Here is an 11,786-nt window from a genome sequence, read left to right on the forward strand (position 1 = left end):
ATCTTTCTAGAATTCTGATTGAGGATACCTCAACTTCACTCCCAGTTTGTGATTCCTTTCCAGATGAACAACTGTTTGGGGTTTCTCATAGGGATTTACCTTAGTTTGCTGATATTGTGAATTACCTCACAATAGGAAAAATTCCTTTATCTTGGTCAAAGTAAGAAAAAGATTGATTATTCTATCAAATTAAGATGTATTATTCAGAAGATCCCCATCTCTTCAAGTATTGTGCTGACCAAATCATTTATAGATGTGTTCTTGAGAGTGAGTTTCATAGTATTCTGACCTTTTGTCATACCTTGGCATGTGGTGGTCAGTTCAGTGCAAAAGTGCAACTAAATTCTTTGGTGTCATTTCTTTTGGCCTTCACTCTTTTAGGATGCATACTTACTTTGCATATCATGTCTTAGATGTCAACAGGTAGGATCAATTTCAAGAAGAAACATGATGCCTTTAACTCCAATCTTAGTTATTGAGGTTTTTCATGTATGGGGTATTAATTTCATGGGTTTGTTTGTTTAGTCAAATAAAAAAGAGTATATACTTGTGGCTATTGATTATGTGTCTAAATAGGTAGAGGCAGTGGCTACTACAACCGCCGACCACGAAGTTGTGGTTGAGTTCATTCAAACAAGCATTTTTAGTCGGTTTGGTATGCCACAAGCTATTATTAGTGATGCGGGTGCTCACTTTTGTAATAGGTACTTCCGTACTTTGATACAAAAATACTCCATCAGTCATAAAGTTGCTACTACTTATCATCCCCAAACAAGTGGCCAAGTTGAAATATCCATCGAGAGATTAAAAGAATTTTTGAAAAAACGGTTAAGCCACATCGTAAGGATTGGTCTTTTAGACTAAATGATGCTTTGTGGGCTTACTGTACAACTTTTAAGACTCCAATTGGTATGTCACCTTACGATCTCATTTATGGTAAAATGTGTCATCTTCCTGTGGAATTAGAGCATCGAGCTCTATCGGCCATAAAAAAGCTCAATTTCGATATGAACTCTACTAGTTTTAATAGGAAACTTCAACTAACTGAGCTCGAAGAATTATGTAATGATGCTTATGAGAGTGCTAAGGTTTATAAATCCAAGACTAAGGCATTTCATGACAAGCATATCTTGCGTAAGACTTTTGAGCCCGGGCAGAAGGTTTGCTAGTTTAATACACGACTAAAACTTTTTCCTGGAAAGCTTAAGTCACGTTAGGAGGGTCCATACATGGTTATTTCTGTTACACCGTATGGTGCAAAAGGAATACAAGGTTGCAAGACTATCTAAGTGTCCAAAGTCAATGGACAAAGACTTAAACCCTACATTGAGGGTAGTGTGCAAAGAGGCACAGTGGAGGTAGTAAAACTTCATGATCCCATTTACTTGGACTAGAGAGGTCAGTTTTCGTCGAGCTAACGATGTTAAACTTAGCAATTGTATGTTATACTGTAGTTTCTTTTTATTTTATTTTCTTTTTATTTTTATTTTTGCTTAAATTTTTAGGTTTTAGTTAATTTTTATTGGTATTTTTGATTTCTAGTTAGTTTAGGTTTAGGTTTATTAAGAAAAAGAAATAAAAATTGAAAAAATAGAAAAATCCAAAAATTTGTCTCAAAGCTCGAGCTTTCATTTTGAACCTTGAGCATCGACTTTCAAAAGCTCAAGCTTGCCCATGCTAAGCTCGAGCCTTCCATCATCGCTAAATTTAGGGTTTTCAGTGGTGAAGCTCAAGCCTTAAACCTAGGGCTCGAGCTTTGGTACACTAAAATAAATAGAAACCCTCGTACTGAGCTTGAAACCCTCATGTTTTCACTCTTTCTTGCCTCATTTCTCTCTCAAATCTCTTCAATCTTCTTCGATTCATCATTTCCAGTGTATCAAGCTTTGATCTATATCAAAAGGTAAGATCTCCTCTCAATATTTCTTTGTTTTATATAGATATATACATGTATATAAATGTATGTATTTTCTATATATATTCATTGATTTTGCCCCAATTTCATATTAAAATACATAGGAAGCTTGAATTAATCATCACTATATTGATTCTAATCATGAATCCACATACAAACTTGCAAAAATTCCAAATCTCATCTTAGATTTGAAGAACATGGGTTTGGGTTCCTTTAGAGGATTGGGTTGCAATATAAGGAATTTGGGGGTTATTGTGTAACTGAGGAGAAGTTTGGGGGTTAATTTGGATGAATTTAGAGAGATTAGGAAGGGGTTTGATTCGGTTTTCAACCCAAGAAGCTCGAGCTCTCATCGTTGGGCTCGAGCCTTTGCTTACAGCAAGCTTGAGCATAGGGATCATCAGGCTCGAGCCTTACACAATGGAAAGCTTGAGCCATAGGCTTTGAGGCTCGAGCTTTAGACCACAGTTTTAAGATTTGAGGGGCATTATTATGGGGTAGTGCTGGGCTTTGGACACAGTTATAGAGATGCCTCGACGTCTACGACAAAGGATTTTTCGGACTCCGGCTATAGCATTGGATGATGCTTGGAGGTATAACACTATCCATCAGGAGACGGATTTTGTGCTAGAGGATTTTAAGCGACACAGAGATACATTTTGGGCAGTAGAGGCCCTGTGAGCTCGACAGGTGTCGGGATTTTTGCGGCATCCAGCACAGATTGCCTATTCCAAACTGGTACGTGCATTTTACCGCACTTTGATTCTACATGCGAGCGATGATGCCCATGATGGTGAGGATTATTTCACAGCCACTGTCGAGGGAGTAGTTATGATAGTGGACTGTGTAGCTATAGTGAGAGCTATGGGCTGCCACCATTAATGCCCTGTCGCTCATTAGGGGTATTACAGCAGTTTCCACAAATTCCTCCTAGCCTATCTAGAGAGGTGATGGTCAGAGATCTTGGCTAGGGGAGTCACTCCACCACTTTAGAGACGATCCAGAAGTCACAGCTTTCGCGTAGATTTTGGTTTTTAAATACAGTCCTTGTGGCCAATGCTCGCCCTATCGGACATAAGATAGGGAGGTGCATAGAGATGGTGGATGTGCACTATGCATTCCACACCGGCTATTGGGTGTCCATTCCCCAGCTAGTGTTCTTATAGTTGTGCTGGCTCTACGAGGAGATGGGAGAGGCTAGACACCCTCCTACACACCACTTACAGTTTCCCAGGCTCGTTACTCACCTGATGGAGATTCGGGGGTTCCATTACCCCCGAATAAGGCTACCATAACCGTCTTCACTAAGTATCATTTCGCGCAGTGGAACAATGTCGAGGGCCATATGCCCAAGACACGGAAGAGGGAATAAGGGCTTGACGATGAGATTTGAGAGGATCGACAGCGATTAGATGCCAAGGCTCGAGGTATGCCTTATGTGCTCCATGTACCACCTTATCCACCTCCACCTACTATTCTCTCAGCTGATCATACAGAGGTAGCAGTTAGAGATTATGGAGACCTTCCTGCAGGTGTAGCTGAGGAGGAGGAGGATGAGGATGAGGATGATGATGAGGCTACAAAGGATGAGATGGATACCTCTGATGGCCAGGCACCACCTTGGAGGAGGCCAGTTCCTGCAGCGCTGCTTGAGAGTTATTCTCAGGCAGAGATTAGAGAGTTACAGGCCAGGGTGGCCGAGCTACAGGCCGGACAGATAGTGCTGAGACAGATGTTGACTGCGCAGTAGAGCATTCTTAAGGAGTTATTATGCCGTACTCCATCTGCTCCTTCTACTTCTACCGCTACTCCTCTGCCTCATACGGATTAGCTGTCTAGGGCTTTTCTCTATTTTCTTTTGATAGATAGGCACTTCTGTAGACTAGGGCAGTATTTTTTATGTATTTCATTCTCTATGCTGTATTTATGCCTTAAGTCTTTATTTCAAAAAGCATTTTACTGATTTTGATCATTTATATGCATGTTTTTTGCCTATCTTATACTAGTGTTGGTATGTGTAGACACCCAATATATCCCCTACCCATTTGTAGGGGTATTCCGGCAAACCTAGTTTGGTCGAGTTAGGAAAATTAGAAAATCTGACCACCAAATCATAAAATGAATGTCACCATTGGATCCGAAATGTCCCAAAACCTTAAGGTATACCTAGAGTCAAATTCGTAATGCGACTTCTAACACTCGATTAAGGAAGGGGTAAAATTATAATTTTGCCTCCTCAATTCGCTAAAGTTTAATCAAAACTTGAAAAATATAGCTAATATGATCTTCAAATGAAAAATGGACCCGTAATTGTGTCCAGAGCACGTCAAACCCTAGGGTAAGAAAAATAGTAATAATATATAAAATAATATAATAAATATAAGTAAAGGAAAAATAAATAGCACATAATGGTCACTTGCCCAGAACATTATTGTCTGGGCAAAACAGGTTTTGCATTAAGTAAAGAAAAGATATGATATATGATATCTATATATATATAATCATTTAAATTCAGTCCAGGCATTAAGCCACGGCCCAAGGCCATGATCTCTCTATGGAAAGAATGTTAACAAAAATAAGTTAACAAAATAAAATAAAAAGAAAGGAAAGTATAATTAAAATATATATATATACACATACACATAGACGCACTCATGCACATGAAAAAAGGAAGGCCAGTTATCAGTTTTATAAGTCCTATTGCATGAGTTACGGCACCATTTAGTAGATAGCACGATTGGTGAGTAAATAATTAAGGTAAGAATTTAAAATAATGCCAAGCGTTGCTTGTCTGCCAGAGCTACTCGGCTTATAAATACAGGATTGGCAAAAGGGAGGAGGGGAAGAGAAAAACCATAGCAATTAGAGAAGCCCTAAATCTATAAACCATTCTCTGATATTATTCTTTTACGTCTCCAAGTTCTGCCGGCAAGGGACCAATTACCATAGCCACCAATTATGTCACCCATCCGCAAACAGACACCAATGATCCATTATACACACCAATGGCCAATCTATAAATACAGACAGATGCACTAAGCATCCATCCGAGAAGATAGGCAATCTTTTCCACTACTTTGATAAGCTCTCAATAGCTTCCGAGAAAGGGGTCGAAGGTCAGCCCCAAAAGCCTCCAAGAAATCAAGCAAATGATTTTCTCCAAAAAAATAAGATAAGTCTCATTCTCTCACTTCTGATCTGCGGCTTTTAAGCACTCAAAGGTTAGCTCTAAAACTAATCCTTTACTCATGCCTTTTTCTTTTAATTTTCTTTGAGAACTCTTAAGTTTTCGTTTGGTCTCTCTTTATGTTGTCCTCTATTTGTTTGGCTCGTATGCAAAATGATGATCATTAAATACAAATATCATTGTTGCATTGTTTGGTCCATTTTATTTATTTATTTATTTTTTTTTGTTGGGTTCAACTTGTTTATGGTGGTTTATATATACATATATATACTTGGTCATTGGTTTCATGAATATCCTGTCTATCTGCTAGCACCATAGTTACGAGATTGGCCATGGTAATTCAACTGATGCACTCTTTTACATGGAATCCTTAGTATGGTTACATGACACCTAAGTTGGCATGCTAACTATAGTTATTCCTTTTATTTAGCCTCAACAAAAATTATAATTTTATGGTACCTCAAGTACCATACAGACTCTGGTTATTATAATTTTGAAATCTTATTTTCTGAAAAAATCATATTTTCCTAGAAATCCTGTTTTCCAATTCTACCATATCTCCAGATAACTATGTTTTCTAAAAAAACAAATAAATCATATTCTCTAAATCATTAATAGTATTTTTCCAAAAGAGAATATCATGCAAATGATCATTGCTCATAAAGAAATGATATTCTCTAAAATTAATATTCTGTGGAATCTATTGTCAAAATCTTTCTTTCCTTAGCATCAGATTTTTCTAGAAATTAATATTATCAGGAATTATATTTTTAGACTGTGGAATAGTTTTTTTTTTTTTTTTTTTTCATTTGTTAAAAGTAATATTTTAGATTTATATTAAATAATTAGTAAGTGCATTTCCCAAATAAACATTGGATTTCTAAACGTTGGGCATTTCGGAAGATCATATTTTGGAATTTTCTAAAATAATTGTCAATATTAAAATCATGCTTTCTAGATAAAATATTTCCTAAAACCATATTTACTAAATCTTTATTTCCTTTAGAAATAATATTTTCCAAAAAATCGTATGTTGCTTTAGGAATAATATTTTCTAAATATAGTATTTTCTCAAGAAAAAATACTTTCTGAAATAATATCTTTTTTTTTAAAAAAATCATATCTTCTAAAATATACATATATATATGTTTGTAAAAATAATAATATTTTATAAAATCAGATTTTTGTTTAATATAACTTCAAAAATATAAATCTTATTTCTCTTAATAAACCATATTTTCTAGAAAAGAAAATCATATCTTTCTTTATAAGTAATATTTTCTAACAAAAACCATATTTCTAAAATAATAACTTTCTTTAGTAATTGTATCTCCTAAAATATTTTCTAAAACTATAGTTTCTAAAATTATATTGTGACTTTAGCAGAAATATTTTCTAAAACATATTTCCTAAATCTACCTGTTTTAAAAATAAATAACTAAATAAATAAATATATGTGTATATATATATATATATTGAAATCATATTTTCTATTACTTTCTCCAAATATTAGCTTCCTAAAGCTACAAATTTCCTTAGAAATATATATATATATAAGCTTCCATATACACTTTCATAAATTACAAGTTTCCTTAAAAATATTTTAAAATATAAATTCCTTTTAAACATTTCTCGTATGTTTGAAATACACATTTCTTTCGCCAACATTCTATCCCTTAAAACACAAATTTTTTTAAATAATATTTTCTGAAAAGTCCAAATAAAATATTTAAAATATTTTTTCTTATGCGTCATATCTTCCCAAATAAAATATTTTTGAAATGTATGTATATATATATATATATATATATATCAATGATTACTACATTCCTTAAAAAAATAATATTTTCTTCAAATCAATGTTTTCTTAAAAGTCGTATCTTTTTCTTAAATAATCTAGAATATTATCTTTTCCTGAAATAATCTAGAGTATTATCTTTTCCCAAAATAATCTAGAATAATATATTTTTCTAAAATAATCTAAAATCATATATATATATATATGTATTTAATAATACTAAAATAATATTTTCTTTAGACAATAATATTTTCTCTTAAAATAAAACTTTCCTAAAACAGAGTTTCTTGACATAAAGCTTTCCTAAAAGCTTTTTTTTTTTTTTTTTCTTTCTTAAATAATCCAAAATTCACCTTTTTATATAAATATTTGATTCCAAATTAAAATTAGGAATTAATTATATAAAGTTTCATATTTTCTAATAAATCAAATTTTCTTACAAAATAATATCTTCTAAAAATCGTATTCCTAAAATAATATTTTATTAAATCATATTTTACTGGAAGATCATTTCCTTTCCAAAACTAATATGTTTGAATATAAAGTCACGATCTTTTTATTAAACACTAATATGAAAGCATTGATTTTATCTTCCTACAGATAGAGCCAAGTTTACAAATCATAATTGAATAAACATATCTAAGTATTGAAACTACACATGTACTTTTTGGAATGCAATATAAAAATAAGGTAACCGTTTTTCGCGGGTGTCATGGGGTGCCTAACACCTTCTCCATGCACAATCAAACTCCCGAGCCCATTAATTTGGTTTTCGTAAACTAAGTGGATGTCAAATATGTTAGGGCCCAAATTAGATCACTCATGTGTCCATCTATTTTTCCTAGACACCATAGGTGACCTACCACACCATAATCCTATGCTAGGTGGCGACTAGATTATTAATAAATTGGCCCTACTCCTAAATAAATAATATTTGACCATAGTCACTCCGTCGCATTAAGCCCTTTTTCTAACCCATAAGTGTTTAGTATAACCCTTATAATGGGCTGGGAAAAATCGGGCGCAACAGTATGTGAGTTCTATATGATATTTCTCTATTATTGCTTCATATACTTGATACTTTGATATGTGTTGAATTTGATGATTTTGCCAAGTACTATAAACTAAGTTTGGGGGTGTTATCTCTATTTTGCCTCATGTGCTTCATTTTGGTATATCTTTGCTGGTCTGGTTTTCTGGTAATATCTTTCTAACTTTCTTTTGTTATCACACATTAAGGACAATGTGCATCTTAAGTTTGGGGTTAAGGAAAATTCAAAATAATTTTTAATGGAATAATATAAGGTTCTAACAATTTGATATTATAAGCATGATTTTGAGTCTGTTGACTGTCAGGTATTCTCTTTGCAATTTGATGTTCTTTCCCGACTTCAGGATGAGAAAAAACATTGTCAGAAGACACTTGATTTGCCCAATCTTGTTTTCCATATAATTCCCAACAAGCATCAATGTTATGATTGGTGCCTTGGCAATATCCACAATGACAGGCTTCTCCACGGCCACAACCACGTCTTCCATGACCATGATCACAACCACCATGTCCTTGAGTACTAACCGTATTTCCTCCATAGTTTTGGTTACCACTAGAAGTACCACGACCCCTTATAGAATTTTGACTACCAAATGAGGTCAACATAGCAGAATTTTCTCTTCCAACCGATTTAGAAGATGATGACGATTCAACAACTCTAAATAAACGAGCATACACATTACCCAGAGATGGAAGTCCTCCATCACTAGCAAGAATTTGGTTACGAATAGTTTGGAGATTAGATACAAATCTCCAAACTAGATGCATAAAATTCCTCACTGGCTGGTACTGATTCAACTCATCTAACAGTCCTTTGAAAGCACAGTAATATTCACCTATGCTTTTACCTGACTGGCGATAAAGGCACATTTTCTCACACAGAGTAAACGCGAGAAACATTTTTGTTGATAGAATAATTCTCACGAACTGCATCCCAAATTTCCTTGGCAATATTAACAAACATAAATTGGCTGCAATTGAAGGTTCCTTGTTATTCCATCGCCATGACATAACCATGTAATTTCCAGTTTCCCAATCATCAAGCCCTTTATCGGTTTTGGGTGGAGGGTCATCCAGATAAACTTGAATTTACTTCTAGCTCCTAAGAATATTTTCACCGCCTGAGCATCAAGTTATTGGTATTACTAAGTTTAACAGTAGTAATTTGTATCCCAACATGATTATTTAATTTTTCATTGGAATCTGCCATGTCCAGTAGTTTGCTGGAAGAATAAACATAACAGTAGAAGTTGAAGTGGAGTAGGTAACAGAGCAAGAAATACCAATACAGTAGACGGAATCAGTCTCCAATGGGTCAGACTCGACGAAAAAAGCTACCTGGACTAATCTGAAAACCATGTTTATCAGTCAGATTGAATTATACTGGTTGGACTTAACCCGGTTTGAATCTAGCTGAATTGGGTTAACCAGATCCTTTACACATAGCAACGATGAACAACGAAGGCGACAAGGAAGATCGATGATGTTAACCCACTTTGAATGGGATTAGGATGAGGGTAGCAAAGCAAGTGGAGGTTACGGTGTTAGGGAGTGACTTGCGCTGCGGCTGGACTTTGATGGAACACATTCGTCGCTTTGGCAAATAGAAATAGAGAGAGATCCCTTTCTCACGTGCTGGTGGTAATATTTCTTAGGGCGGGTTTCTCTAAGGAATTTGGCGCACCAATGGGGGCAATCTATGAAAGAAATAGGCATTGTTAGTAATAGCTTCCCTTGTTCCTGTGCCTAAGCTTTTCCCTCATTCTTTTCGTTCTTACTGACGTCACAACGTAGGCGGCGTAACACATGCATCACCCAGTCATGATACAGCTTCATCAGTCTCTCTTCCTTGTAGATCTTCCTCCCGAGACTATTAAAGCCCCTGTTTCTACTGGAGCTGAAGGGTAATTCCTTGAGCCGCTGCTTGTTAATTTGAGTCTGTCTAGTGGTGGGGCCGAACATCCTTGCCCTTCGTGTTTGATCAGCGTGCGAACAATTCCAAGGAAAATCATTCGTGGTAATGACAAGGATCTCTTGCCTACTTGCATCTGAACTATTGGATCAAGTGTTTTCGCTCATAGAATAGCTACCCTCAACGATCAATTGCTGTCTCTTCCGTTGTGTTAGGCGTGCCTCATATTGAGTCCTATTTGGGGGAAACCCCGACAGAGGGAGAAAAACAGCTTTCAAGCTCCATTAAGTGAAGGAAATTCTTGAAAAAAGGGGAAAGGACTTGACCCTGGATTAAGAACGTGGTAGTTAAGGTGCTGGGCTGTTGGGCGAGAAGAGAGATTGGGCATTTGTTCCGGTTCCGGTGAATACTGCTTTGCTCGCATATCTATTTCTCAGATCTGCAAGTAAAAATGAAAAGCATCTTCCAATCGTGGATCCGAGCTTGAGAAGGAATTCCCTTGAATGGTGAGCTTACTCTCCCGCGCTAATAGATGACTTGCTTCTAAGTAAGAGTCGGATTACAGGCCCTAGCATACATAGTCGGGATGCCCCAAAACATTAGGAGCATAAAAAATCCAAATGGAAAAAAAGATAGAAGAAGCTACCCAACCTACTAGATCTTTAAGTTCTATCACTCACTAGAGCGAAAACGGGGTAGAAGACAAATACCTGTAATCAACAACTATCGTCGATGCAAGATCGTATGATACAAAAACACACACATGATATGCCAACAACGGCTGCCACACGTTGACAGAGACTCTCTTTGAAGGAGGTGAACGATCAGTGGAGACAAACAATTATTGACGGCATAGAGTTAGGATCCGGCTCTGATACCATGTTGAGAGAGAGAGAATTACCGAGAAAGAGACATAATATTGGGGGTATTCTCTCAATACAGAGAACCCTACATAAATATATATATATATATATATATATATATATATATATATACACACACACAAGTATTTGAGTATTATAAGTAGGTCACAAACTCTGACTAATTACATTATTACCCACCATGTATTATGGCCACTTTACGATGGATTGATTTTGGTGGCCTGGAAGGACTTACCCCTATGTCCATTTTTTTTCTTCCTTTTCTTTTATCCTTCCTACCAATCCGAGAAAACTTTTTCAGCCACCTCCCTTTCCTTCCATTTTTTCCTTCCTCTTATGGGCCTTATAAAAATACAAAGTGAATTTAGAAATATAATCAGTGTGCATTTCTAGTCTGAGGAAATGGATTGATCTATTGTTTTAGATACTGATGGTTTTAAAAGTTAGATTTGTGTAGTTAGAAACATGAGAGGGCCAAGGAATTCTTGAAATTTTTATAAATCAGTTGGTGGCCTGTGGTCCACTTTGTTAGGATGATTATTGTTTGATGAAATTTATCTCTGAAATACTCCACTTTGTATATATTCACACTTGCATGATTTCTATAGCATATAAACTAGAAGTCTTGTTTTGTTTTGAGTTAAACTGAGATGAGTAGGTGAATTTGATGATTTTGATAACCCAGGCATAAAAAAAATAAAAGAGAAAAAAAAATAAAATAAAAAAAGCTATGAAAAGGTATGTATACAAGCAAAAAAAGAAAAAAATTCTTCACCAATGTGAAAAAAAAGAAAAAAAGAAAAAAAAAAAAGGAAAGAAAAGTGAAGAAGATAAGTAGAAAATGGTCAAGTTCAGGTTTGTACTTAGATTGCTTGAGCAATCAAGTCCTTAGAGGTGTGCTTTGACACCTAATGCCATAAGACCATCTAGTTTGGGAGTCATTGGCTAAAAACTTGTTGCGTAAGGGGTTTAGGTTGCCTAAATTACTTGAACAATTAGGTCCGGAGGGGTGTTTTATCACTTAATACCCTAAAATCATTTG

General features: G+C 35.3%; 1 protein-coding gene across 1 annotated transcript; it reads right to left on the reverse strand.

Moving 5' to 3' along the window:
* Window positions 1-8,057: 8,057 nt before the first annotated feature.
* On the reverse strand, window positions 8,058-10,782 carry LOC132273468 (uncharacterized). Its single transcript, XM_059774429.1, has 2 exons — window positions 10,574-10,782; window positions 8,058-10,431 (listed from the first exon to the last, which is right to left on the reverse strand). Exon 2 carries the CDS (start codon window positions 8,966-8,968, stop codon window positions 8,165-8,167), a length of 804 nt encoding a protein of 267 aa, XP_059630412.1. The 5' UTR covers window positions 8,969-10,431; window positions 10,574-10,782; the 3' UTR covers window positions 8,058-8,164.
* Between the last annotated feature and the right edge of the window lie 1,004 nt (window positions 10,783-11,786).

Source organism: Cornus florida, unplaced genomic scaffold (assembly GCF_030987335.1).
Source record: "Cornus florida cultivar Cherokee Brave unplaced genomic scaffold, ASM3098733v1 CherokeeBrave_3.0.0_Hap2_Chr09, whole genome shotgun sequence".
Taxonomy (NCBI): Eukaryota; Viridiplantae; Streptophyta; class Magnoliopsida; order Cornales; family Cornaceae; genus Cornus; species Cornus florida.